Below are 26956 nucleotides of genomic sequence, written 5' to 3'. Positions count from 1 at the left end.
CATCATTATTATCAGTGTAACTCCATAACCTTGTCTCGGGTGTTCTCTGGTTCTCTCTGTTTTAGTTTATCATGAAGAACTTGTTTATTAGCGGGGTTCCACTGTTGGAGTCAGTGGGTCTGTGGGAGCCAGCGGTGCAGGAGCTGAAAGAGAGAGTGGGCAATGCACTGTGCCAGGCCACCACTCCTCTCCAAGCTTACGCCCGTGAATACGAATGCCACCTCGAGCTTCACAACTCTGATGTCAAAACCTTCCTAAAGTACAGCAATCACTTTCTAATTCTTTATTTATTCCTTTATTCTACAGGGGTGAAACATGAAGCCTAAAAGCTTTAAATACAAATGTCAGGCTCATTTCTTGTAACATCCATGTCTGTATGCTAGGCTTTACAGTCAGGAGAACAGCACTCCTCTGGAGGTGAAGGAGGAGGTGGTGAGGCACCTAAAGGAGAAAGAAATTTTGGAACAGTCGCTCCCCTCCCTCATCGTGATCGGGCCCTTCATGGTGAACGTGGAGGCTGTGAGGAAGAGCCTGTCTAATAAACGTCGTGCTTTAGCCAATGCCGTGATCGAACGCCTCGCCCTCAAGCTCCGCAAACAAATGGAGGAGGTGAGTTTCACAGTATCACACAGTCCTGGAGGTCCATAGTCTTGAACGTTTAGATTTTTTTGAGCTGGTGAACCACTAAATTATGAAGGGCTGTGACTTTACAGGATTTGATTTGAAGAGAAAGTGCATTTTTTTCCATCTAAATGATTATATTGTGTGTTTCAGGCATGTGAAGAGTGCAAGATGATCAGCAGGAAGCTGTATGAGAAGCCCAACAGCATCGAGGAGCTGGCAGAGCAGAGGGAATGGATGAAGCAGATTCCAGATCAGTTGAAGGCCCACAAAGTAAAAGAGACATTTCTTTTTAAGTCTTCAGCAAAATAGTGAGCTATGCTGTTAAATTTCTACTTTCCTCAATAAATTGCTCCAGAAGGTCAGTTACAATACTGTATTGATTCACTGAAAAATGCCTTCTGTATAAGCAAATAAATATACAATGTTTTATTTTTACCAGGAAGGCATTTAAGAAAACAAAACTGATCTATATACAAAATAATAAAGTGAGCAACACACTAGGCCACAGGACTAACTAAACTGGACCACTGTAAACCACTACTATTATATCCTTAGTTGATTATAATGACATTTGTTGTTCTAATGCTAAACTCTTATCTATAATGTGTGATGCATTTTCTCCCCCGTGTGTCTGAAATTCATCGATAGGAACTCTTGTCCAAAGCCATGGCTGACTATGAATTAATAGATGAGTTCTTCTACAATCTCACCGATGAGGATTTCAGTGGGAAGTAGGATACATTTTTTTCTAAAGCATCCTTTACATTAATTGATCAGGCAATGATCTCATAGGACCTTGCTATGAGAACATACATTCATAGACTTGCTTGACAATTAATAAACATAATAGAAAAATGGTATTTGGTACATGATTACTTTATTAATCACACGTTTTTGTCATATTAAGATGGACAGCGATGGCCTGGCCACATAAGATCCTCAGTCAGATTGAAAATGTCCGGGAACAGCATGAAGAGGATGAAGAACGCTTCCTAAAGATCCAGATGGTTGACCAGAGCAATTTCCAGGAGCGTCTAGAGTCCCTGGAGGTCAGAGACTTTACCACGTGTTATCACCTGTGGTTCTCTGTACTCTTTGAAAAATTGTTATTACAGCAGGGAAAAGAAAAGGCTTTGTTTTTGAGAGTTACTTTGTTAAAATGTGCTTGTGTGTGTGTGTTTGTTTTAGATGATGGTTGCAGGTCTTGCTGCTTATATGGACATCAGTCATGCCCATGAAGTGGCGAATGAAGTGCGTCGGGTTGCCAAGCAGCTGAAAGAGTGTCAGTCAATGGCGCAGGTTTACAACAACCGTGAGCGCCTCCTTGGCCTCCCCCTAACTAACGTATGTTTTGGAACCATGACAGATAACACAGCATGAGCAGAGCAAATTTTTTAGGGAACATTTCTCACTAATCCAAAATTTGTAGAGAAACAGATCTGTAACCTATATCTTTTTATTTTCTGTGGACCAGTATGACAGGTTGCAAAAGCTTACTCGAGATTTTCAGCCTTTCCGAGACCTGTGGACGACAACGTCTGATTGGCAGCGTTGGCATGACAGCTGGCTAAATGACCCGCTGTCCTCTATTGACCCAGAACAGCTGGAACGCAATGTCAGCGATGCCTTCAAGACCATGCACAAGTGTATCAAACTGTTCAAAGACATACCATGTAAGTAAAACTTCTACACCTGTGAGATATACTTAGAAGAAGCAGTGCTCTTATTACTTTTATTTCATTTCACAGCCTGTCAGGATGTGGCTTCCTTCGTTCGTGCCACGATCGAGAAGTTCCAGCCGCAAATCCCCTTGATTCAGGCCCTGAGGAATCCGGGTATGCGCGGCCGCCACTGGACCTTGCTATCTGAACGCCTCAACATGAACGTGATGCCCAAACCCAACTTTACTTTCTCCCGCTGCCTGGAGCTCGGCTTGCTTCAGCACGTAGATGAGATCGCACACATCGCAGAGGTGGCTGGCAAAGAGTACGCCATTGAGCAGGTAATGTAATAAACAAAATAACATGATATACATGGAGAACTGACCAACACATGAGACTCTCTCTATAAAATATTTCCTTGCAGAAAGCTTAGCCATGTGAATAATTATTTGCTTTTCTTTGTCAAACAGCGACACATTTCGTTAACGCATTTATTATTAGCCTTAGTGTTAAGGTCATTAATATAAACCTGATTATAACAACTCCTGACTAACGAATATTGTCCTTTTGTTTGTGATTAGGCTCTGGATAAGATGCAAAGCGAGTGGACATCGATCACGTTTGAGGTTTTGCCGTATAAGGAGACAGGCACCTACATTCTGAAGAGTCCTGACGAGGCGTCCCAGCTGCTGGACGACCACATCGTGATGACCCAGAGCATGTCGTTCTCTCCGTACAAGAAGCCGTTTGAGGATAGAATCAGCACTTGGGAGAGCAAGCTGAGGATGACTCAGGTATACCCATGATGTTTATCTAATTTACCATCCCACCAATTTCTAATCTTATCTACGATCAGGTCTCAGCTCACAAAATATGTTTAAAGCCATCTTTGTACGTCTGATAGCTACAGTACATTCTGATCATATTTTAATGAACTCCTGTTGGTAGGATGTGCTGGAGGAGTGGCTGACGTGCCAACGCTCCTGGCTCTATCTGGAACCCATTTTCAGCTCAGACGACATCAACCGTCAGCTGCCTGTTGAGGGGAAGAGATACCAGACCATGGAGCGCACGTGGAGGAAAGTGATGAAGGCTGCGCACGATAACAGCCAGGTGATCTTGGGCTCTGCAGCATTGTCCATTTGGGTGGAATTTTTTGCCGAATATGCATGCATGTTCGCACTATTTATGTTTAAGTGGGTATAAGTCTGTTCCTGTGTGATCTGTCATATGTAGGTAATTGAGCTTTGCCCAGACCAGCGTCTGCTGAATAATCTGAGGGACTGTAACAAGTTGCTGGAGCAAGTGCAGAAAGGGCTGAGTGAATATCTGGAGACCAAACGGGGAGCTTTTCCCAGGTCAGCAATCCATTAACCATCATCACTGTGTAAAACCAAGTAAAACACTTGCCGTTATAGGAAAACAATCCATGATGTGGCACGAACCATTTATCATCTCAAAAATAACTGTTGCAAAGCATTGTGTCTGGAGACTCCTTCCACAGCAAAATACTTTCCTTACACAATACTGTATCAACAATTATGTACACCGATCAGGCATAACATTATGAATATTTTGTTGGTCCCCCTTTTGCTGCCAAAACAGCCCTGACCCATCATGCACTGTGTATTCTGACACCTTTCTATCAGAACCACCATCTATAACTTCTTCAGCAGTTTGAGCAACAGTAGCCCTTCTGTTGGATCAGACCACACGGGCCAGCCTTTGCTCCCCAGGTGCGTCAATGAGCCTTGACCGCCCATGACCCTGTCTCCAGTTCACCACTGTTCCTTCCTTGGACCACTTTTGATAGATACTGACCACTGCAGACCGGGAACACCCCACAAGAGCTGTAGTTTTGGAGATGCTCTGATCCAGTGGTCTATCCATCACAATTCGTCCCTTCATCAAACTCGCTCAAATCCATACGCTTGTCCATTGTTCCTGCTTCTAACACATCAGCTTTGAGGACAAAATGTTCACTTGCTACCTAATATATCCCACCCACTAACAGGTGCCATTTTGAGGAGATCATCAGTCTTATTCACATCACCTCTACACTGCTCACAGTGTTATGCCTGATTAGTGTATTAATCAGTCTGTTTATTATTAGCCTTTATGCGATCATCCTCCATATAAATCAATTGGAAAGAGCTGCTAAAATTGAAAAGAACTTAAATTAATCAACACCTTTTAACCAATCAGATTCAAGAATTCAGCAGCACTGTAGCATAAATATGAATATACATCTTAATTTACTGTCATTCACTCTCAGATTATTTCTTACTGATATGTACAGTTATAAAGGTAGAACCAACATGCCCTGATATTTCTGTTTCCTGGATTTTAGGTTTTATTTTCTGTCTGATGACGAGCTGCTAGAGATTCTGTCCCAGACCAAAGACCCGACGGCTGTGCAGCCCCATCTACGCAAATGCTTTGAGAATATAGCACGGGTCAGTCTGTTACAAGTACACACACACACACACACACACACACGCACACACATACACACACAGCTACACACAAATTCACATCAATTATTTTAAATAAGCTGAATCAAATTACACTAAAGCTCTATCAGATATGACTTCAGTTTTTTGTTTAATAAAAATCTTTCTGTAATTTACAGCTCAAGTTCCAACCAGACCTGCAAATCACACACATGTACTCCGGAGAAGGAGAGGAAGTCCAGCTGACCCTCCCCGTGTGGCCTACTGGGAATGTGGAGGACTGGCTGTGTGATGTGGAGAAGTCCATGAAGCTGAGTCTGCGTGACAATATTGAGCGTTCCCTCAGAGTTTATCCAGAGGTCAGTTTATCAGTGGCAGACATCATTCAGCATTCAGATCATTCAGCGTGTTCTGTTCAGAAAAAAGATCAACCAACACCCACTAGCGTATAGTTCATTACTAAATAACTATATTTAATTATTATATTTCTTATACCTGTTTGGTATAAATCATTTCTTCTCTACTCCTTTCTACTTTCTTTTCAAAACTGAAAATAGAAATGTTTTATTCTGAAGCATCTGTATGAACCCTGCATTAAACCAAATCTACATTTACTTGTAACTCTTCCTTTTGGATTCTTTTGGATATATTTATTCAGAAGTGATAAATCCTCCTTTTTTTGCTCTGTGTAGGAACCCCGTCCTAAGTGGGTGCTGTCATGGCCGGGGCAGGTGGTGATTGCTGGATGTCAAACTTTCTGGACTGCAGAAGTTTCGGAGTCTCTAGAGAAGGGAGACCTCGCTGAGTGCTTGTATCCTCAGCTCCAGAAACAGGTATGATGAGTATGAGAAACAGGTATGAGATGAGAAACAGGTATGATCCTAATTTTGTGTAGTACATGTGAAAAGAATGGGAAAAAACAGCAAAAAGAGGTTATTAAATATATCATGAAGTTTATATATGCATGTTTATAAGCAGGTGTTGATGGTTGTGTGTGTATGTATGTGTTTGTAGCTGGGGGACCTGGTGCAGCTGGTGCGAGGCCATCTGTCTAGAATGCAGAGGGCTGTTCTCTCTGCTCTCATCGTGATCGAGGTACACGCTAAAGACGTGGCTGCCAAACTGATGGAGGAAGCCGTGTCCAGCGTTAATGACTTTGAGTGGATCAGCCAGCTCAGGTCAGGAGATTCCTAACACTTTATATGTTGGTGGAAATGATTCATGTTTGGTTTTATGACAGAGACAATACTCCTTGTAGCACATGAGATTATGAAACTGTGTGTGTTGGTAGATATTACTGGGCAAGAGATGACCTCTACATCAGGGCTGTAAATGCAGAATTCCTCTATGGCTACGAGTATCTCGGTAACTCCGGGCGACTGGTCATAACACCACTGACTGACAGGTAAATAAGCAGAGAAAGATCAATATGAATGATACACACAGACAATTCAGCTCTCAGCTTTCACTTACTTTGTATTAATATTCCTTTCCAGTGCAACTGAAATTGTGTTTAGAATATACATCCTGCTTTCTGTATCTCACCTAGGTGTTACCTGACGCTAACTGGTGCTCTGCACCTGAAGTTTGGAGGTGCTCCAGCTGGTCCAGCTGGCACAGGTAAGACGGAAACCACTAAAGACCTGGGAAAAGCTCTAGCCATCCAAACTGTTGTCTTCAACTGCTCCGACCAGCTCGACTTCCTTGCTATGGGAAAGTTTCTCAAGGGTCTAGCCAGGTTAGACACACGTACCTGGAGCTCTGTTTATGCTGCTGCGCTGGTGCTGACAGTACTGTACATGTGTTGATGTGTGTGTTTACAGTTCTGGAGCCTGGGCATGCTTCGATGAATTCAACCGCATTGATGTGGAGGTGCTCTCTGTGGTGGCTCAACAGATTACCATCATCCAAAAGGCGCAGCTGCAGAGAGTGAGTTTGAGCACGCACCCAAACACATGAGAGTTTGTAATAGTTAAGGTCAGCATCAAATACTAAAATATATAGTGATGTGTGTGTGTCTGTTTTTAGGCAGAGAGGTTTGTGTTTGAAGGAACAGAGATCCCGCTGGTTCCCTCCTGTGCCGTCTTTATTACCATGAACCCAGGCTACGCCGGCCGGACTGAGCTGCCTGACAACTTAAAGGTACTTAATTAATTCAGGTTTTTCATGTGTAACACTCTTTGCATTTTCACTTTCATAGTTTTACACAATGTCCTGCAGGCTCTGTTTCGTCCCGTCGCCATGATGGTCCCAGACTACGCTATGATCGCAGAGATCTCTCTCTACTCGTTTGGCTTCAGTGATGCAAAAGTCCTCTCCAAAAAGATCACCAGCACTTTCAAGCTGTCCTCTGAGCAGCTCAGCTCCCAGGTCTTATCTTCTATCTGTAACATCTAGGAATACAGTGTAAATGTTGTGCAGTGCTTCAACATGTATATATACATATCATGCTGTGTTCTGTGGTATGTAGGACCACTATGACTTTGGCATGAGAGCTGTGAAAACCGTGATCTCTGCTGCAGGAAACCTGAAGAGAGAGAACCCTGAAATGAATGAGGTGATAGTTGTGTTAATGTTGACGTTGTGTCAAAGTAGAAATTGATTGTTTTCACAGTTATGTCTTCCTATAAATCTTACAGTCTGTCATTTATTTATTTCTATGCCGGTAAATGCTATGTAAGGTCTTGCTTTTGATATATGTTACTATTTTATGCTTTACAGATATAACTAATCAATCTGACAAACAAAAATAAGTCTTAAATTGTACTATACGGTCACGTCCCTCTGCTTCTCCAGGAGCTGATCTGTCTGCGTGCCATCAGAGACGTCAACGTGCCCAAGTTCCTGCAGGATGACCTCAAACTCTTCAACGGCATTGTGTCTGATCTCTTCCCAAAGATCCGCGAGGAGCCCATCGATTACGGCACGCTGGAAGAGTCAATCCGTAACGTCTGCAAGAGCAAGTGCCTGAAAGACGTGGACGGTGAGAGGTTTGGACTGACAGAGCAAATCTAATTCCTGATATTTTTTACTACTACTTTACTTTTTTTGCAGGTTACATCACAAAGATTATTCAGCTGTATGAGACCACTGTGGTGAGACATGGACTGATGCTGGTCGGACCGTCCGGCTCAGGGAAAACTAAGGTGACTCCAGTTACACCAAACCAAAAGGTTTAAGTCTGTGGTCAACTTCACCCTTGATGTATTTGTTATTGAACCAAAAATCCGTTTTAATCCCTATTCTGTCCATAACACAATGGCTTTAGTATTTAGTAACGCATCAAAAAGGTCACCATACCCATGCTATTTGCTCACATCTATCAGTGCTACGAGGTGTTGGCGGCGGCCATGACGGCTCTTCAGGGTCAGCCGTCGGTCAGTGGTGGAGAGTACCAGGCTGTTCAAACCTACGTTTTAAACCCAAAATCTATCACTATGGGGCAGCTGTATGGAGAGTTTGACCTGCTCACGCACGAGTGGTGAGAGTCTAGTGGAAATGCTGACATTCCTAATAATTTGGGAGATGATATCACAATGGTAATTGTAATATAAAGCATACTATTTAAATTTCATATGTCATCATATGTCTGTTACGCTCAGGACGGATGGCATCCTGTCGTCCCTGATCCGCACCGGAGCTGCTGCGATGGACGAGGAGAAGAAGTGGTACATGTTTGATGGGCCGGTGGATGCTGTTTGGATTGAGAACATGAACACTGTGCTGGATGACAATAAGAAGCTGTGTTTGAGCTCGGGGGAGATTATCAAACTTACAGACGTGTGTCTTTTTCCTTTGGTCTTTTGTATATTCAGGGTTCTCACTTGGTTTTTATTTTTTTGCATGTATAGTCAATATTAGTCAATCTCTACTAGGTTTCTTTTTAGTATGGATATTTATTATCCTGTCCTGTACCTGTGCCCAGGTGATGACTCTGATGTTTGAGGTGCAGGATCTGGCCGTGGCGTCCCCTGCTACTGTGTCCCGCTGTGGGATGGTGTATTTAGAGCCTAGTATTCTAGGACTCTCTCCGTTCACTGAATGCTGGCTACGCACCATTCCTATTCCTCTACAGCCATATGTCCAGCAGCTCAACTCTCTCTTCACACGATTTCTGCAGGTCAGCAAGGGAGCATTTCTCACTGTCTCTTCAAGCAAACATAAGTTAAACTATATGTATACATTTGTAAGAATACATGTAGCCAGAGAAATGCTCTCACAGCGCAGTATATATGTGTTTGTGAGATTTCTATATGTTTGTTCACAGGATTCTATCATGTTTGTGAGGAAGTCAGTGACTGAAGTGATTACCTCGATGGACAGCAACCTGACCTGCTCTTTACTGAAACTGCTGGACTGCTTCTTCCAGCCATTCATCCCACGAGAGGTGCATTAAGTCGCAACTGTTGGTTTTAATGTACAGTATACAGAACATATAAATTTTTTACAGATTACTGTCTGTACTGTGTGTGTGTGTGTGTGTGTTAAGGGAGAGAGACCTCCTCCTCAGGATAAGCTGGGCCGTGTGTGTGAGCTGATTGAACCGTGGTTTATTTTTTCTCTGGTATGGAGCGTGGGGGCCACTGGAGATGCTGCAAGCCGTCAGCGCTTCAGTGTCTGGCTAAGAGACAAGATGGCACAGGAAAAAGTACTTAGCCCTAATAACTATTCCTTAAATGAACTCCAAGCAACTCCACAAGTGCGGTGTACATTTGAGACTTTGCAGACTAAAGCTGTTGTGGCTTTAGCGTGAATTCAGTGCAAACCGTACGAAATATTTTAATGGTTTCATTATGCAGAAACCAGATTTGTGTGCTGGTGTCATTACATATTAAATTAGATTTAGAAGCCAAACATATTCAAAACGTATCAGCTCTCAGTGGAGGGCAGCTGTTTAAACAGTCAGTGTGTTTCCTCTCTAGATTCAGTTGTGTTTCCCAGAAGAGGGACTGGTGTATGATTATCAACTGGACGACGCAGGCGTCAGTCATCTGTCTGAAGATGAGGAGGATTCTAAAAGGAGGGAGGTGAGGAAGCTCTTTATTCTTGCTGTTTTAAGAAATAATTGTAAATTTATATACAGGAATGAAATTCATTTTTGAATATTATTTTGCAAGGTGCAATGGGTCAACTGGATGCAGTACGCCAGCAACATCGTCATCACCCCAGAAACCAGCTACGCAGACATCATCGTGCCCACCGCTGACACAGTTCGCATGTCCTTCTTGTTAGACATGCTTCTGACCAATAAGAAGCCAGTATGTAGACTTCAAGTTTATTCTGCAATTTAAATCAAAAGAAATCAAATTGGTTTATTTGTAAAGTAGTTCATTAGCACATCAGATGCACTTATTAATATAAGATACTGCATTGTTTTTTCTAGGTGCTGTGTGTTGGCCCCACAGGCACGGGCAAGACCCTGACCGTGTCCGATAAGCTGCTGAAGAACATGCCGTCCGAGTACATCACCCACTTCCTCATGTTCTCTGCCCGCACCTCTGCCAACCAGACACAGGACTACATTGACAGCAAGCTGGACAAGAGGTCTGCTGAACTGAGCCACTAGCAAAAGTATTAGATATAGAGCAGTCATGAAAAACATCTGGAAAGATCTCTCTACACAGCACTCAGCACTGAACATGTTGCTTCTTATATTTTATATGAAACATTGTCATGATTGTCAGCATTGTGGTTGTGTGTACCAGGCGGAAGGGTGTTTTTGGTCCACCTTTGGGAAAGTACTTCATCTTCTTTATTGATGACCTTAACATGCCCATGCTGGAGACATATGGTGCTCAGCCGCCCATCGAGCTCCTGCGCCAGTGGATGGACCATGGAGGCTGGTATGACCGGAAGCAGATAGGTGAGCAGACACTAAGATTGTAATTGATCAAAAATTCATCACTTAGACAAATAAACATATATTAGAGGATATATTACATGCATAATGATTTTGTTTTTATAGGAACATTTAAGCAGTTGGTAGACATCAATTTTGCTTGTGCCATGGGTCCTCCTGGTGGAGGCCGGAACCCAATCACCCAACGGTTCACACGCCACTTCAACTACCTCTCCTTCACTGAGATGGAGGACTCCAGCAAGAGAAAGATCTTCTCCACTATCCTAGGCAGCTGGATGGGTGAGTTAGGGACATTTATAAAGTGCTGTATACACCACCGGTCAGGCATAACATTCTGAGCAGTGAGAGGTGAATAAACACTGATGATCTCCTCATCATGGCACCTGTTAGTGGGTGGGATATATTAGGCAGCAACTGAACATTTTGTCCTCAAAGTTGATGTGTTAGAAGCAGGAACAATGGACAAGCGTAAGGATTTGAGCGAGTTTGACCAAGGGACGAACTGTGATGGCTAGACCACTGGATCAGAGCATCTCCAAAACTGCAGCGCTTGTGGGGTGTTCCCGGTCTGCAGTGGTCAGTATCTATCAAAAGTGGTCCAAGGAAGGAACAGCGGTGAACCGGGGACAGGGTCATGGGCGGTCAAGGCTCATTGTTGCATGTGAGGAGTGAAGGCTGGACTGTGCGGTCTGATCCAACAGATGATACTTAATGCTGGTTCTGATAGAAAGGTGTCAGTGTCTGTTTTGGCAGCAAAAGGGAGACCAACACTATATTAGGCAGGTGGTCATAATGTTATGTCTGATCGGTGTATAATACCTGATATATACTACTTTATAGAGGTAATAGATTAAACTTAGCAGTTAATGGAGAGTGCATTTCTGAACCCTGCCTTACATCTGCTTTCTTCAGAAAAGGTTCCCGAGCTGACTGCGCTGAATGAGACCCTCGTGGGTGCCACTATTAAGGTTTACTCCACCATCACCTCCTGCCTTCTGCCCACTCCAGCAAAATCACACTACACTTTCAACCTGCGTGACCTGTCCAAGGTCTTCCAGGGTGTGCTCATGGCTGATGCTGGAAAGATACAGGTAGAGGAACAGTATTTAGGGAGCATCTCAACTGATATGACATGTTATATATGGGAGTGCTTGAACGAGAGGACGTCTTGTAGCCATTTCAATGTATTCCAAGGTTAAAAAGCCCGTCTGACTTTCCCCAGGACAAGGTCCAGCTACTGCGGCTGTGGTACCACGAGAGCTGCCGTGTGTTCCAAGACAGACTTGTGAGTTCAGAGGATAGGGACTGGTTCGATAAGCTACTCCAGGAGTGCACTGAGGAGTTCGGCTGCAGCTTCCAGGAGGTGGTGCCATGCCAGCCGGTCCTCTTTGGAGACTTCATGATCCCTGGTACTGATAACAAAGTGTACCAGCTCATTGAGGACAGGGAGAAGGTAGGACTCTATCTGTTTTAGCTATGTTATCTCAGAATAAAATTCTCATACAAGTATTTTAAAAATAGTAGAACTAAACACTTAATCGGCTTAAGTTCTGCAGGTGACATGTATAAAGTCATGTTTATAAAATTAAAGATACTTATATGGCATGTGTTTTTCTTAAGATATCTTTAGTTTTTAATTCATTTATTTCTCTTTATTTATTCTTTCTCTTTCTTTCTACATCCCTTGCCTTGTCTTCAGCTGGCCCGGGTGATGGAGGAGTACATGGATGACTACAACCAGATCAGCACCACAAAGATGAAGCTAGTTCTCTTTATGGACGCCATCCAGCATGTGTGCCGCATCTCCCGCATTCTCCGCCAACCGCTGGGAAACGCCCTTCTGCTGGGATTGGGCGGCAGCGGGCGCCAGTCCCTCACCAAACTCGCCTCGCACATGTAAGAGACGACGCACACTGTATGAGGTCTATCTAATTCAATCATTCCAACAAATGAATACGTTTTTATTGCTATGCACAGCATCACTCTCTGTACTTACTGGAAAGTGAGAATGAAAATGTGAAAATGTTTGGCTTTTACAGTGCACCATTTAGCATTTTCTCAGTTTAGTAATCATTTGTTTATTTAGGACTTAAATCGAGCATGTCCAATATTCAGACAAATAAAAAGTACAGACTGGGAAAAAAGGCATTCTATACTACTGCAAAGCTATAAATGCTGTGTTTAATAAGTCAGGCTTAGAACACACATGTAGATTGTTACCGTTGAGCTTCTGCACAAAAAGTACTTCAAACATGTACATTTCAAAGCAGCAGCATTCTGAATACACAAGCAGTCATTAAAAAGTCATTATAGTTCTATATCTAAGCACTGAGTACATGTGCAGGATTCCACAAGTAATCATTATGGTGGGTACAAAGAAGCCATGCATGGGATATTTTAGCCAATTAACGTTATTACCGGTCACAGATAATATGAAGCAGCTCTTATTAAACAGCAGAGGACCTAATAATGTGGTCACACATGTTGGACATTAAAGGTTAAAGTTCTGATGTACACTGTTAGAGTTTCCTCATCATCATTTGCCACATGTTGAGTACACACACGCTGCAAATTAGCATCTGCTCTTACACGGCCCACATAGAAGAGAAAGGCTCGTGACACTGCATTAGAGACCTGCACTTCTAATAAACTGTGGTTCTTTTTAGAGTTGAAAACTAAATTACTCAGAACCAAATGCTTGTGGCTCCCAGTGGTTACTAGGGTTACCAGTTACTGAATATTTATCTTGAAATTTCCAGTCCAGTCAACAAAATATGCTAGATGGCTATTACAGAATTGTCAGTAGGTGGGATGCACTAAATATTTTTTGTGACGTTGTTGTGTCCTGCTGTGTTATAAGATCTGAATACGAGTGCTTCCAGATCGAACTGTCAAAGAATTATGGTGTGTCAGAGTGGAGGGAGGATATTAAGAATATCATGATGAAGGCCGGGCTCAAGAACGTTCAGATCACCTTCCTCTTTGTCGACACCCAGGTATAGATCAAAGTTAAACTGGATAAGAATAATCTAAACAATGGCATGGTGAAATTATTTCCATCCTCTTCACATCCTCTTGGTCTTATCCAGAGCACTGAAAACACTCACATAGACTCACTCTTGCCTGCTGCTTTTCAGATTAAGAACGAGTCCTTCCTGGAGGACATTAATAACATCCTGAACTCGGGCGACGTGCCAAACCTGTACAACGGAGATGAGCAGGAAAGGATCATGACAGCCATGAAGCCTGTGGTGCAGGATCTCGGCATGCAGCCCACCAAGGCCAACCTCATGGCCGCTTATGTCAGGAGAGTCCGCAGCAACATCCACACCGTGCTGTGCATGAGGTTGTGCCTGTTCATAACACATTCTTTACTGTTCCATCCTCATGTGGAGGCTACAAAGAAATTCACACACTATAATGAATCTAGGAGTACTTAATTATCTCAGTGTATTTTATTTATATAGTAAAGATCATTTACATTTCTGGCATTCACCCTCATCCAGAGTGACTTACAATTTATTTAACTGAGGGTTAAGGGCCTTGCTCAAGGGCCCAGCACTGGCAGCTTAGTGGACCTGGGATTCAAACTCACAGTCTTCTGATTAGTAGTTCAACACCTTAACCACTAACCACATCCCCAAGCAATGGCTACACAACTTCAGGGAGAGAATTCATTAGTTTTAGTCCTGGCATTGTATGTTCCTTTAAAGAAATCTAGTAAGGACTGTCCAGTCTCTCTTGTGGGAATGATTCTGAAATACGTCTGTCTCCCCACTCCAAGCCCGATAGGTGAGGTGTTCCGCGCCAGACTCAGGCAGTTCCCCTCTCTCGTCACATGCTGTACTATTGACTGGTTCAGCGCCTGGCCACAGGAGGCCTTGCATTCTGTAGCAACTTCCTTCCTCAATGAGCTACCAGAACTGGAGGCTAGTCCTGCTGCCCTGAGAGGCATGGTGAGAGAAAATCTGTGTTTCATTGTCTGTATGTGTGCTGCTTATAAAAAAAATATACCATCCAAAACATACTCTACACTGTGTTTTTAGACGGCAATGTGCGTAGAGATCCACCAGATGGTAGCTCTCAAATGTGAACAGTACCGTGCTGAACTCTCACGCTATAACTACGTCACACCCAAGAGCTACCTGGAGCTGCTCAGTATTTTCTCAGCCTTGATTGGACGAAAGAAGCAGGAACTGCATAGTGCTCGTCAGCGCATGAAGGGGGGTCTGGACAAGGTGACCGCAACATGGAAAAGATTTGTTTGAATCTGTCTTAGTCTTCTGAATCCAATGTGTGTGTGTCTTTGTGTTGCAGCTCTTGAGCACAGCCGAGGATGTGAGTAAGATGCAGGAGGAGCTGGAAACAATGAGGCCTCTCCTGGAAGAAGCAGCCAGAGACACTGTCGTCACTATGGAGAAAATCGAGGCAAGTTATATCAAGCATCATCATCATCATATAATGAAAGTAAAAACTGACTTCTTATTGTCAGTGGTCTGTCACTATATGTGTGTACATGTAGAAAGACACACTGGTTGCAGAGGAGACCCGTGTGTCCGTGCAGGCCGAGGAGGCCAAAGCATCCGAGAAGGCCAGTATAGCAAGTGCATATGCTGCAGACGCTCAGAAAAACCTTGATAAAGCTCTGCCTGCGCTGGATGATGCCCTAGCCAGCCTCAAGTCTCTCAACAAGAACGACGTGACTGAGGTGATGCTCAATACTTCCAAAGACCTCAGATTACAGTTGAATCTTTTTGTCATTTGAAATGTGTTGTGTTGTCCAGGTGAGGGCGATGCAGAGGCCTCCTCAGGGAGTGAAGCTGGTTATTGAGGCAGTGTGCATTCTGAAGGGCATCAGACCCAAAAAAGTAGCTGGAGAGAAGCCAGGGAGCAAGGTGGATGATTACTGGGAGCCTGGGAAAGGACTTCTGCAGGATCCTGGAAAATTCTTAGAGAGTCTTATGAAGTTTGACAAGGTTACACATACAGCCACACACTCACTGAATTTTTTTATATGTATTTTCTCAAAATTATTATTTTTCCCCTGCACTACTTATTATGACTAAATTCATATTCCAGTACTGGTGATGAGCAACAATTGGGACTTTAAACAACATTTACATTTACAGCATTTGGCAGATGCCCTTATCCAGATTGATGCATAAAAGTGCTTAGAGGTTAAACAAGGGTCTTAACTCCATTAGCAGTGATGTATTGTAACTGGTCTAGTGCTTTGATCATAGTTTCCTTTATATTTAATATATATTATACACATTTGTATGATTAAATGTTTAATGAGAAAACTAAAGCCATCTCATGCCAACATTCCAGCATGCTTCCATGCTGCAGACTAGTTGGTCTGACTAGTTAATCAATCTGATATTTGTGTATCTTGTGAGCTTGCCTGTATAGGTGTATACTGTGATATTGTGCACTGTGTACCATTACAGAAAATTTATTTATCATATTCCTTTTTGCATTTTCCTCAGGACAATATCCCGGATGCAGTGATCAAAATGCTGCAGCCTTACATAGACAACGAGGAATTCCACCCAGCCTCCATAGCTAAAGTGTCCAGAGCCTGCACATCTATCTGCCTGTGGGTGCGCGCTATGCATGGGTACCATTTCGTGGCCAAAACCGTGGAGCCCATAAGGGTGAGAACTTGCACCACACTGCTGCCCCCTGTTGTTCATAAATAAGTCCTACATCCACCAATATACAACCTGTAAATTCTACTACCCTGATTATATCTCTAATTAATTGTGGCTTATGTGTGAGCAGCAAGCCCTTGCTGGGGCCCAGGAGGACTTGGAAATAACCCAGAATATTCTGAAGGAAGCCAAAGAAAAGCTTGAGGCAGTAGAGGAGGGCATTGCAGCGCTGCAGGCTAAATATCAAGAGTGTCTAGCCAAACGTGATGAGCTGGACAGCAAGTGCCAGCTGTGTGAAAGCAGACTGATTCGTGCAGACAAAGTGAGCAGGGAAAATCTTTATAAATAACAACACACATGGACATTTTTATGTTTATCCCTGTGTTCATCATTTACATGTTAAAACCATGTGTGTGTATGTGTGTGTTGTAGCTGATTGGTGGGCTTGCTGATGAGAAGGTGCGCTGGAGTGAAACAGTGCAACATTTGGATTATCTTGTGGAAAATGTAGCTGGTGATGTGCTGCTGGCTGCAGGATATGTAGCGTACCTCGGACCTTTCACTGTGAGCATGCGCATGTTCTGTGTTAACACACGTTAACGTAATGTATATATGAGTATGTCAGAGTGTTCACTCTGTGTTGTATTGTACTCATTTTGACTGAGGGATTTTGTGTGTTAAGTGTATCTATAGCATGTCATGTGGTTGCATAAGATTGTGTGCATGCAGCTGAGTTTTTATAGAGCATTTAGCATTGTGTGTGTATGTGCGGGTTTTCCAGGGCGAGTATCGAGCCTCCATGTTTGAAGAGTGGCTGCGTGGTTTTAAAGAACAGCAGGTCCCTCACACATCTGAGCCAAGTCTCATTAACACACTCGGGGACAAAGTCAGAATCCGCTCCTGGCAGGTCACCACCACACCTACCTACATTTACCTTCACACACACACTTGATATTTTTGCTGGAAGTTAACATATCTGATCAGACTGAAACTGAAAATCTAAGACTTTTTACTCCAAATTTGTGCTAAACCCTGTCCATTATGTAACTTAGAATTAAGCAATTAATAAACACTGTGTTTTGTTTGTATGTTTTTGCTTCTGTGTCTGTGTGTATGTGTGTGTGTGTGTGTGTGTGTGTAGATTGCCGGTTTGCCAAAAGACAACCTCTCTGTGGAAAATGGAGTGATCAGTCAATACTCTCAACGCTGGTCTCTGTTCATCGACCCTCAGGGCCAGGCCAACAAGTGGATAAAGACAATGGTAAGAGCTAAGAAACATTTACAAAACAACACACAACCTCCATGTTAAATACATAGCAGACTATTTACAGCGCAAATCTGTTTCATGAAACTCTACCTGTGTGTCTGGGCTGATATTTTTGTTCCATGCTTGTAAAGTGTCATGATTCTCTGACTTTTACCCATTGTTTTCATTTAGGAACGTGAAAATGGACTGGAAGTGATGAAGCTGAGTGACCGGGACTTCCTGCGCAGCTTGGAGAATGCCATTCGGTTCGGGAAGCCCTGTCTGCTGGAGAACGTGGGAGAGGAGCTGGACCCTGCACTGGACCCTGTTCTGTTGCGACAGGTAACACACGTGCGTAACATGATGTGTAAGTGTTACATTATTTTTTTTGTTTCTGGAACTGTTTGTGTGTGTGTGTGTGTGTGTGTATGTGTGTGTGTGTGTGTGTGTGTGTGTGTGTATGTGTGTGTGTGTGTGTGTGTGTGTGTATGTGTGTGTGTGCTCAGACATTTAAGCAGCAGGGCAGTACAGTACTGAAGTTAGGTGACACTGTTATTCCTTACCACGATGACTTCAAGATGTACATCACCACTAAGCTTCCCAATCCACACTATTCTCCTGAGATCTCCACCAAAGTCACCCTCATCAACTTCACACTCTCCCCAAGGTACAGCAGTGTTTGCAAGAATTTCATTTCTTGTGTTTGTGGTTAAATCATTAATTGGATAGAAATTGAAGTTTTGTAGTAAGCAGCACGTACACTGTGCAGCGGCTTGCAGGACCAGCTGCTGGGTCGGGTGGTGGCTGAGGAGAGGCCTGACCTGGAGGAGGCCAAGAATCAGCTGATTGTGAGTAATGCACGCATGAAGCAGGAGCTGCAGGAGATTGAGAACCAGATCCTGCACAGGCTCAGCACATTTGAGGGTAACCCTGTCGATGATGAGGAGCTCATACGGGTGCTTGGAGCCTCCAAGGTCAAAGCTGGAGAGATACAGGTTTGTCAGCAAACTACACGAGAACCTGACTAAAGTTAAGGAAAACCTTTCTCAAACCTTTCTCTTAAAAACATGCATGCTACAAGGGTTGCTTTTAGGGAAAAGGAGCAATAACTGGAAGATGAACTAGACACATTGCATTGCAAATTATATATCTTTTAAGTATCTTTGAAATTATCTGATTATTATAGGGGCATTTTTCAACATTACAAATGGCACCTTCAATTCTTTAGAGCTCCTGAAATCTGAGAAAGAGATACAATACCATAACATGTTTTATGCACTGCCATTTTTGTTGTAGGATTCAGCTACTTTGATCATAAGACTGTACCTTTAATAGAGATTTATTAACTGTTTATTAATATTATTACCATGATGCTGGACTGTGGCAGGCCAAAGTGATGGCGGCGGAGAAGACAGAGCGAGACATCGACGCCACACGTCTGCAGTACGTCCCTGTGGCCATACGTGCCCAGATCCTCTTCTTCTGCGTGTCCGACCTATCCAACGTGGATCCCATGTATCAGTACTCCCTAGAGTGGTTTCTAGGCATCTTTATGGCGGGCATTGCTAACTCCGAGCGTGCAGGTAGAGCAGATGGACACTAAACACCATCTCCATCATCTCTAATAGTGCTGATAAAAAAAAGGATCTATAAAGAAAAGTTTTTATAAAGACCTTTTATTCAGATGCCTGAGAAATACAATGATGTAGTCATACTGAACTCATGTTTCTGTTCGTGTAGCTTCTTCTGTATAGCGCTAGTGCATTCAACAATAGATTACAAGCCCTAATAGTGAAGCCAGAGCAAAAACTTTCTGTGAAGACAAACCTTGAGAGGAAGCAGAATCAAAAGGGAACATGTCCTCTTCTGGTCACATGGGATAGTGAGATGATAAATCATTACAGTATACAGGTGGAGAAGAATAAAGACAAACAGTACTGAGAATGTAGAAGGAAAGAACAGAAAAAAACATCCACAAACAGTACAGCAGAACAATTTGATCATAAATGAAAGAGTTTGTCCTCAAGGAGAAAGTGTGCACTATCTTTACAAACCACAATCACAAGCCATGTTCTTGGTTGTTAAAAATAAACATATTCTTATCATTCCAGCGGCTGGCACAATAGAAGGTCTGTCATATTTTGTATAACTGTGTATAATGTTGATATGTAAACATAAAGGTACTATATTGTTAATAATTTGTGTACACAAAAGCGTGCTATTACACATTTATTAGTTCTCGTTTTTCACAGAGTATATGAACCTCATCATCAGTTCATTCCAAGAGCACACACTAGCACCTTGTCACCTTTATTCCACATCATTTATCAGTGCCTTGACTACATGTTCTCTAAACATCATCTAAAAATGTCTCGGTCCTCAGCTGATACGTGCGACGTCATTGTTAATATTAGTTTATTTGTTTTGTCTACTAATGTGGTCATTTTTATGCTCATATTAATATCATAAAAGTGACTCCATTGCTATCATCTGTCTTCACGTGGCTCTCTGTCTTTTCTTAGACACACTGGAGAAGCGCATCATCAACATTAACGAGTACTTCACCTTTAGCCTCTACAGCAACGTGTGCCGCAGCCTGTTCGAGAAGCACAAGCTCATGTTCGCCTTCTTGCTGTGCGCCCGCATCATGATGAACCAAAATCATATTGATATGGTGAGAAGAAAAGAAAAATTAACAAAAATCTCCCTTTCTGTGTTTTTTTTTTCCCACTGTGCTGTGGTCTCAGCTGCTATTAATTTTCTATCAATTATACAATCATTACATACATGATGTATGAAAATGGTTGACCTCCATTTTAATGTCCAGGCTGAGTGGCAGTACATGTTGTCAGGAGGCACAAGTCTGCAGCAGCTTCCTAACCCGTCACCCGCCTGGCTATCAGAGCGGGCCTGGCAGGACATCCTGGCACTCAGTGCTCTGCCTAACTTTACAGGCCTGGCTCGCACCTTCTCAAGTCATGAGCCTGAATACCGGAGGATCTTTGACAGCAGCCAGCCACACCGGTATCCTCTCACACAAACACAAACAGATACGTACATACAGAACACACGGGTATAGGCAAGCCTGAAAGAGGCAGATATATCTATAGAGCCAAAAGTTGACCATCATGCATATATATAGGCCAGCTTTATCAAGGGCTCTGTGTTTGTACTCTATGTGTATTCTTTTATTGTTCCATATACAGAGAGTCTCTCCCGGCCGAGTGGGAGAGTAAGCTGGACGGTTTTCAGCGACTCTTAGTGCTGCGCTGTCTGCGTGTAGACTGCCTCACGCGCGGCCTGCAGGACTTCGTATCAGCACAGCTGGGTCAGCGCTTCATCGAGCCTCAGGTTAATGATATATGGACTTTTGATAATCACCACTAAACTACTAGGTTAGCAGAGCTCTGTTTCTTTAAATCCTGAAGACTGAAGATTGTCAGGTGTTGGAAAATCTGCTTCTTTATTTTTGCACTGGAACTACGATGCTAATAATATATAATATTATAAGGGATGGAAGTTGATTTCACCCAGAGGTTTTTCTGTTAAAAACGGCTGTGTAGCTGAATGCTGTAACGTTACTGCAGCAGTCAGATTATTAGCACAATCTGGTCTGGTCTTTTGTAGCAGTGATGCATCATGTTAAAGAAGTATTCTTGCAGTATTACTAAAAATAATATAGTTTCCGTTTAAACAAGTATACAACCATTTGAGCATAGACGTGTGGGTGAGGACTTTTAATCTATATATCTAGTGTGAAATTACATCAGACCCCAAACATGTCTTGGCCAATCTGATAAATCTGGAATATGTATTAAAAAAAACCCCAAACAATTTTTTTCTTTGTTTTAGACTACTATACACATCACATATTGCCTTCCTGTCTGTCTCTCTTAGACATCTGACCTATCTGCGGTCTTTAAGGAGTCCTCCCCTTCCACTCCGCTTATCTTTGTGCTCTCACCCGGCACTGACCCCGCAGCTGACCTCTACAAGTTTGCTGATGTCATGAAGTTCTCCAAGAAAATGAGCGCCATCTCACTGGGCCAGGGCCAGGTTAGAACTAAAAAAATGAGAAATCTTTTATTTTTCAGGTATCCGGTGGTGTGATACGTCTACTCCAGATTATGAAACCTTCTGAAATTTAGTTTATAGCAAAAATTACAATTTTTTGAGAATGATCCTAGTATTGACATGACAGGAAATGCCTTTGTAAAAGCCTTTTTTTTTTTTTTTTTTTTACAAAGCAGTGATATATTGAAGCATTTCTCTCCACTGTGTCGCTAACGATGGGACTGTACTGAATGCCAGTATCAGTTTCTAGCCTGTAGGTCACTTACTAAAGAGCTGCTACATTCCTAACCAGCTCAGGACAATGAGTGGTACATTCAGTTCCTAGTGAAGGTCTCAGAATGAAAGGGAAAAGCCTGAAGTCACACCCATACGTATGAGACTTCTCATACTGCTAATATGGCATCAGGTTTCACTTTTCACATCTGAATAAATTTGATGATTCAGGTCAGTCAGCATTCCTCAACACATAGATACATTGTCTAGTGATGAAAACAGACAAGCCAAATGAGCCAGTGTGAATGGGAGAGAACATTCTAGAGACTTACTAGCAGTGACGCTTATATACTGCGTCTCATTCTAACACAAGTGTTGAGTTAATACCTTATTAGACCTTATGCCTTTGTTTCGTAGTCTGTAAAGATTCCTTATGCAGCCAGTATTATAGATGGCTTACTCTGTATTGTTAGAGTATATTTATATAGAGTTTATAAACATGATATTAACGTTAAAATAATTGTTGCTTTTAGGTCTTTTGAAGGGAGCCAAAAGTGTTTTAAAAGCTGATTGTAATCTCACAGCCCTGGATTGACCTTTTCTCATGTTTCTTTCCCCTCGTCTGGTTGTTCGATGCTGTAGACAGGCGTCTCAGGATGTTCCTAATTTTAAGCTTTTCGACTGTTTTGGCTGTGTGAGACTGCTTTTCATCCTGTCTGTAATTGTTTTGTCTGGGCAGCATGTTTTCATGACTTAGTCTTATTTCAGCATCGTGTCATTGTGGTGATCTGCGAATGTGTAATTTCTTCTCAAGCTTCGGCATCTTGGCCTCGTCTTCGCTGACTGGAATTTCTCAGAAAGGAAGCAGCAGTCTTAACTATTCATCTCTGCTAGAGGAAGATCAAAAGCAGTGACAGAGCACAGATGTTCTGAGCTGAATGCTTTGCTTGAACCTTGAACGTGTGTTTAGATTTTGCTGATAATGTTGGCTGATTGTTTTAGAGGCTGTGGGTTGAGGCTGGATTGCTTGTTCGAGGCAGATTTGCTTGTTGTTAATGTAATCTCCCCATGTGTGTGTGTGTGCGCGCATGTGTGTGCGTCAGGGTCCCTGGGCTGAAGAGATGATGCACAGCGCAATGGACAAAGGACAGTGGGTATTTTTCCAGAATTGCCACCTGGCACCCAGCTGGATGCCCACTCTGGAGCGACTCATCGAGAACATCAACCCTGAGAAGGTTAGCTACTCCCAACACACACGTGTGCACAAATATACACTGGACACGTGCTGCACGTGTGAGTAGGAAATTTGCTGAGACACTATGTGTGTAGTGTTTAGTTAATTAGGTAATTATCTTAATAACTGGACATTTGTTTAATTGGAGCAACACTAAAAGCAACCACTTTGTGCTTTTCGGTCTGTGCATGTGGGCGCCTGTGTGTGGGTTTGTGTGTGTGTGTGTCTTAGGTCCATCGGGACTTCCGTCTATGGCTTACTAGTTTGCCCAGCAACAAATTCCCAGTCTCCATCCTTCAAAACAGCTCCAAGATGACCATCGAGCCTCCACGAGGCATCAAGGCCAACCTACTAAAGACCTACCTGAGCCTGAGTGATGACTTCCTCAACTCCTGCTCCAAGGTACAAACCCACACACAGACATTCACACACACAAACTGAACTTTTTTCTTTCTTTCATTCTCCTCTCTCTCTCTTTATCTGTCTCTTAGACTGCAGAGTTCAAGTCTCTGTTGTTGTCTCTCTGTCTGTTCCACGGAAACGCCATTGAACGCCGGAAATTTGGTCCACTGGGTTTCAACATTCCGTATGAGTTCACGGACGGAGACCTGCGCATCTGCATCAGCCAACTCAAAATGTTCCTTGATGAATACCAGGACATTCCTTACAAGGCAAGCACATGTGTACACACACACAAACACACAAAAACACACACACACACACACTTACAGATAAACATGCTGCGTTATCAAATCCACAGAACAACATTCTCCAGCATACCTCTTGTTTCATCCCTTATTCGTTTTCTTTCCTGTTCCACCGAAACACAACTGATTTATTCACCAGACGTACCAGGACACACAGCTGAGCCTACTTTCATTTATTTTTTCAAATGAACTGTCACTGTATTGAAGCGGTAAGAGAAGCATCTCCTTTCTTAAAGCTTCCTGGCCATGAAAAATATTTCTGAGAAGTAATCAAGCAAAAACGCAATGCCTGTTTTCCAACATGCCCCCTTTCAGGGGGAAAAGAAGAGAAAACACTCCTTCCTTTTTTTACCTTTCTTCCACATTTTGACACATCACAGCTTAGACACAGGACTGTTTGTATTTTGTGTGTATCTGTGAGAGAAAACAGAACAGAGACGCTGCTTAGCTGTCGACCAGAAGGACGAGACGGTTGTGCTTTTGCAGAAACTCGACCACTCTCAACCACTTCTCACACATCCTCTGCCTTCCTTATAATGTCTTGAAATAGAAAGATAAAGCTCCTGTATCAGGGTAGAAAGTCAAATGAGCATAACATGAGCTTCAGAGCTTAAAGAATACACGCATGTCCGAATAATTTATCTTTGTCACATTATCTCTCTGTGTCTAGGTTCTGAAGTACACAGCTGGGGAGATTAACTACGGTGGTCGTGTGACAGACGACTGGGATCGCCGCTGCGTAATGAACGTGTTGGAGGACTTCTACTGTCCCGCTGTGCTGAACCCTGAACACGTCTACTCACCCTCAGGAGAGTACTGCCAGATCAGTACAGACCTGAACATCAAGGTTTACGTTACATCTATTCACTTGCCAGATGTGCAGCTTACTCACATTACCTCTCACACACACACAAACAGCACAGTGCACTCATTTCTACTATATATGTAAATATTTCCAGGCTGCATTCACTAAGATATGCAGTACATCTCAATGAAAACTGTTTTCTTGCTCATTTGTGTCATGTATTTGTGGCAAAACATCTGGTTTTGGACCTCTACTTTAAGAAAGCGGATATAAACGAAACCAGAATTTACTTTCTAATCTTGTCTTGGCTTAAATGCTGCAAAGATCATGTTAGTTAAGGAGCCATTTTAACAAACATTAGTAATAAAAAAAGTCTGATTCTATAGCAGTCTAAAATCTCGTGAGATAAGTGTGATTTCCTCCACAGCGAACATCACACTTTCGAGTTGTTTGCAGCTACAGTATGTGCCATAGTGAGATGGGCATCAGTCCAGTCACTTAACCAGCACTGCACTTGAAAAGAAATCTTTAAATATGGATTTAGTTTAACGTGATGTAAAATGCTAGAATGATTTATATGCAAAAGAGACACCTGGAGTTTTCAGATCTGTATGTACAGTAGTAGAGAGTGTCAGAGGGTTTTCTTCACCCACCATGCATATATGTCCTGATACTGTAATATATTATTTGCAGGACTATCTGTCGTATATCCGCAGCCTGCCAATCAATGACACGCCGGAAATCTTCGGCCTGCACGACAACGCCAACATCAGCTTTGCCCAGAACGAGACCTTTGCCCTGTTGGGTGCTGTACTCCAGCTGCAGCCCAGAGTTGCCTCCAGCGGTGGCAAAGCCAGAGAGGAGGTGCTGAGTCACCCTTAGAGTCGCCTTTAGCTCCTCAACCAAAGGATGTGAACTCATTTACAGACAGTGTGTCAGCTATGTGATGGTAAAACTCTTTCTCTCCCTCAGATAGTCGAGGAGATCGTGACAGGGATTGAGCAGAAGATCCCCAACCCCATCGACATTCAGGAAGTAGTTATCAAGTACCCAGTGATGTATGAGGAGTCTATGAACACTGTACTGATTCAGGAAGTTATAAGGTGCATATAAGGTCCATACTCACAACATACACACGTCAGGAACAGGAAATGTCTGTACCTATAGCTCGTTATTTAGAGCTCAAGTGTTTCGTCTTTTCGTCAAGTGTTTTGTCTTTTCACTAGATATTTATCCTTTTAAAGGAATAATCTATTTATATGGTCTAGTCAGTCTGTCTTTCTCCGATTGTTAGTCACTTCTGTGGGCTCTCTTTTGTCAGATTTCTCTAATTTGGCATTATTAGCAGTGAGCTCAGTCTTCTCCTTTTTTTTACATTGTCTACAGAGATTTAATCCAATTTCCAATAATCTCTCTGTTTCACACAGCCTTGGTTCAGTTGATTTTCTCCATTATTCTCTGTTTTTCTTTCTCCCTCAATTCTTTTTCTTTCCTGAGATTGTTGAAGTTCTTTGCCATGATTGCTCATTTTCTCTCTCTCTCTCTCTCTCTCTCTCTCTCTCAGATATAATAAGTTGTTAACAGTGATCTCGCAGAGTCTCAGTGATCTGGTGAAGGCTTTGAAAGGTTTGGTGGTGATGTCATCCGAGCTCGAGCTCATGGCCAACAGTCTGTTCATCAACGCCGTTCCAGAAATGTGGAAGGCCAAGGCAAGAATCTGTCCTCCTCCTCTTTTCACCTCTTCATCACCCTTTCTCCCTCTGTTTTGTTTTGTCTCACTTTCCTTTTCGTTGACTCCCTCAGACACATAAATTAGATTTTAGAGATGCTGAAATATTTATTGAATAGATGGAATTTTACATTTTTAAGGTCTGTTGTGCCGACTGCGTTTCCGTGCCTATGGTAATGGTTACCCAAGTCACACTAACATGAGCCTTCTCATTTACTTTTCTTTACTTTTTGTCCTACTGCACTATTAATACTCCCCTAATTATCCTTCTAAATAGTTTGGAATCGTTAATCATTATTCCAGTTTTAGTGCTGAGTGTGATTCCTCCCGTAGGCGTATCCGTCTCTAAAGCCACTGGCCTCCTGGGTATCCGACCTGCTGCAGCGCATCAGTTTCTTGAAGCGGTGGATCTCCGGCGGGATTCCAGCTGTGTTCTGGATCAGCGGCTTCTTCTTTCCGCAAGCCTTCCTGACGGGAACGCTGCAGAACTACGCCCGCCGATATGTCCTCTCCATTGACAGCATCAGCTTCGGCTTTAAGGTTCACAGCAATCCTACACCTCCCTATCTATTCAACACTTGTCTTTATGTTTTCTTCTGATTCGGGGTCCATTTTACCCAAGGATAGGAAACCCTAATAGATGCAATGGTAGTCTGATGGGTCCACAGATGTCTATATTGAATATCGCTGAATACT

The 26956-nt window shown here is 42.8% G+C and overlaps 1 protein-coding gene across 1 annotated transcript in view; it reads left to right on the top strand.

Annotated features, from left to right (window-relative positions):
* The window catches only part of dnah1 (dynein, axonemal, heavy chain 1), a 33520-nt gene that overhangs the window by 4668 nt on the left and 1896 nt on the right, over window positions 1-26956 (top strand). The window contains exons 13-76 of the mRNA XM_058373618.1: window positions 66-259; window positions 384-609; window positions 775-894; window positions 1273-1355; window positions 1532-1673; window positions 1813-1968; window positions 2099-2297; window positions 2373-2626; window positions 2867-3079; window positions 3234-3398; window positions 3522-3643; window positions 4636-4741; window positions 4918-5097; window positions 5431-5571; window positions 5753-5916; window positions 6030-6143; window positions 6288-6476; window positions 6562-6667; window positions 6767-6880; window positions 6959-7108; window positions 7209-7295; window positions 7535-7721; window positions 7793-7884; window positions 8065-8219; window positions 8341-8518; window positions 8664-8858; window positions 9006-9125; window positions 9228-9386; window positions 9661-9765; window positions 9856-9996; window positions 10122-10282; window positions 10444-10601; window positions 10704-10877; window positions 11511-11689; window positions 11821-12051; window positions 12298-12494; window positions 13459-13594; window positions 13736-13944; window positions 14383-14554; window positions 14645-14836; window positions 14916-15026; window positions 15121-15306; window positions 15383-15574; window positions 16088-16255; window positions 16383-16574; window positions 16685-16816; window positions 17034-17159; window positions 17394-17513; window positions 17691-17840; window positions 18005-18165; window positions 18268-18493; window positions 18886-19081; window positions 20021-20172; window positions 20326-20522; window positions 20705-20849; window positions 21396-21554; window positions 22889-23020; window positions 23251-23421; window positions 23511-23690; window positions 24397-24573; window positions 25225-25395; window positions 25504-25634; window positions 26096-26240; window positions 26594-26800. Of these exons, the coding sequence (XP_058229601.1) occupies window positions 66-259; window positions 384-609; window positions 775-894; window positions 1273-1355; window positions 1532-1673; window positions 1813-1968; window positions 2099-2297; window positions 2373-2626; window positions 2867-3079; window positions 3234-3398; window positions 3522-3643; window positions 4636-4741; window positions 4918-5097; window positions 5431-5571; window positions 5753-5916; window positions 6030-6143; window positions 6288-6476; window positions 6562-6667; window positions 6767-6880; window positions 6959-7108; window positions 7209-7295; window positions 7535-7721; window positions 7793-7884; window positions 8065-8219; window positions 8341-8518; window positions 8664-8858; window positions 9006-9125; window positions 9228-9386; window positions 9661-9765; window positions 9856-9996; window positions 10122-10282; window positions 10444-10601; window positions 10704-10877; window positions 11511-11689; window positions 11821-12051; window positions 12298-12494; window positions 13459-13594; window positions 13736-13944; window positions 14383-14554; window positions 14645-14836; window positions 14916-15026; window positions 15121-15306; window positions 15383-15574; window positions 16088-16255; window positions 16383-16574; window positions 16685-16816; window positions 17034-17159; window positions 17394-17513; window positions 17691-17840; window positions 18005-18165; window positions 18268-18493; window positions 18886-19081; window positions 20021-20172; window positions 20326-20522; window positions 20705-20849; window positions 21396-21554; window positions 22889-23020; window positions 23251-23421; window positions 23511-23690; window positions 24397-24573; window positions 25225-25395; window positions 25504-25634; window positions 26096-26240; window positions 26594-26800 (10293 nt within the window). The remainder of the gene's footprint in view (window positions 1-65; window positions 260-383; window positions 610-774; window positions 895-1272; window positions 1356-1531; window positions 1674-1812; window positions 1969-2098; window positions 2298-2372; window positions 2627-2866; window positions 3080-3233; window positions 3399-3521; window positions 3644-4635; window positions 4742-4917; window positions 5098-5430; window positions 5572-5752; window positions 5917-6029; window positions 6144-6287; window positions 6477-6561; window positions 6668-6766; window positions 6881-6958; window positions 7109-7208; window positions 7296-7534; window positions 7722-7792; window positions 7885-8064; window positions 8220-8340; window positions 8519-8663; window positions 8859-9005; window positions 9126-9227; window positions 9387-9660; window positions 9766-9855; window positions 9997-10121; window positions 10283-10443; window positions 10602-10703; window positions 10878-11510; window positions 11690-11820; window positions 12052-12297; window positions 12495-13458; window positions 13595-13735; window positions 13945-14382; window positions 14555-14644; window positions 14837-14915; window positions 15027-15120; window positions 15307-15382; window positions 15575-16087; window positions 16256-16382; window positions 16575-16684; window positions 16817-17033; window positions 17160-17393; window positions 17514-17690; window positions 17841-18004; window positions 18166-18267; window positions 18494-18885; window positions 19082-20020; window positions 20173-20325; window positions 20523-20704; window positions 20850-21395; window positions 21555-22888; window positions 23021-23250; window positions 23422-23510; window positions 23691-24396; window positions 24574-25224; window positions 25396-25503; window positions 25635-26095; window positions 26241-26593; window positions 26801-26956) is intronic.

The sequence above is a fragment of the Hemibagrus wyckioides genome, linkage group LG21 (assembly GCF_019097595.1).
Source record: "Hemibagrus wyckioides isolate EC202008001 linkage group LG21, SWU_Hwy_1.0, whole genome shotgun sequence".
Lineage (NCBI taxonomy): Eukaryota > Metazoa > Chordata > Actinopteri > Siluriformes > Bagridae > Hemibagrus > Hemibagrus wyckioides.
This window is presented reverse-complemented; position numbering and strand designations above follow the sequence as displayed.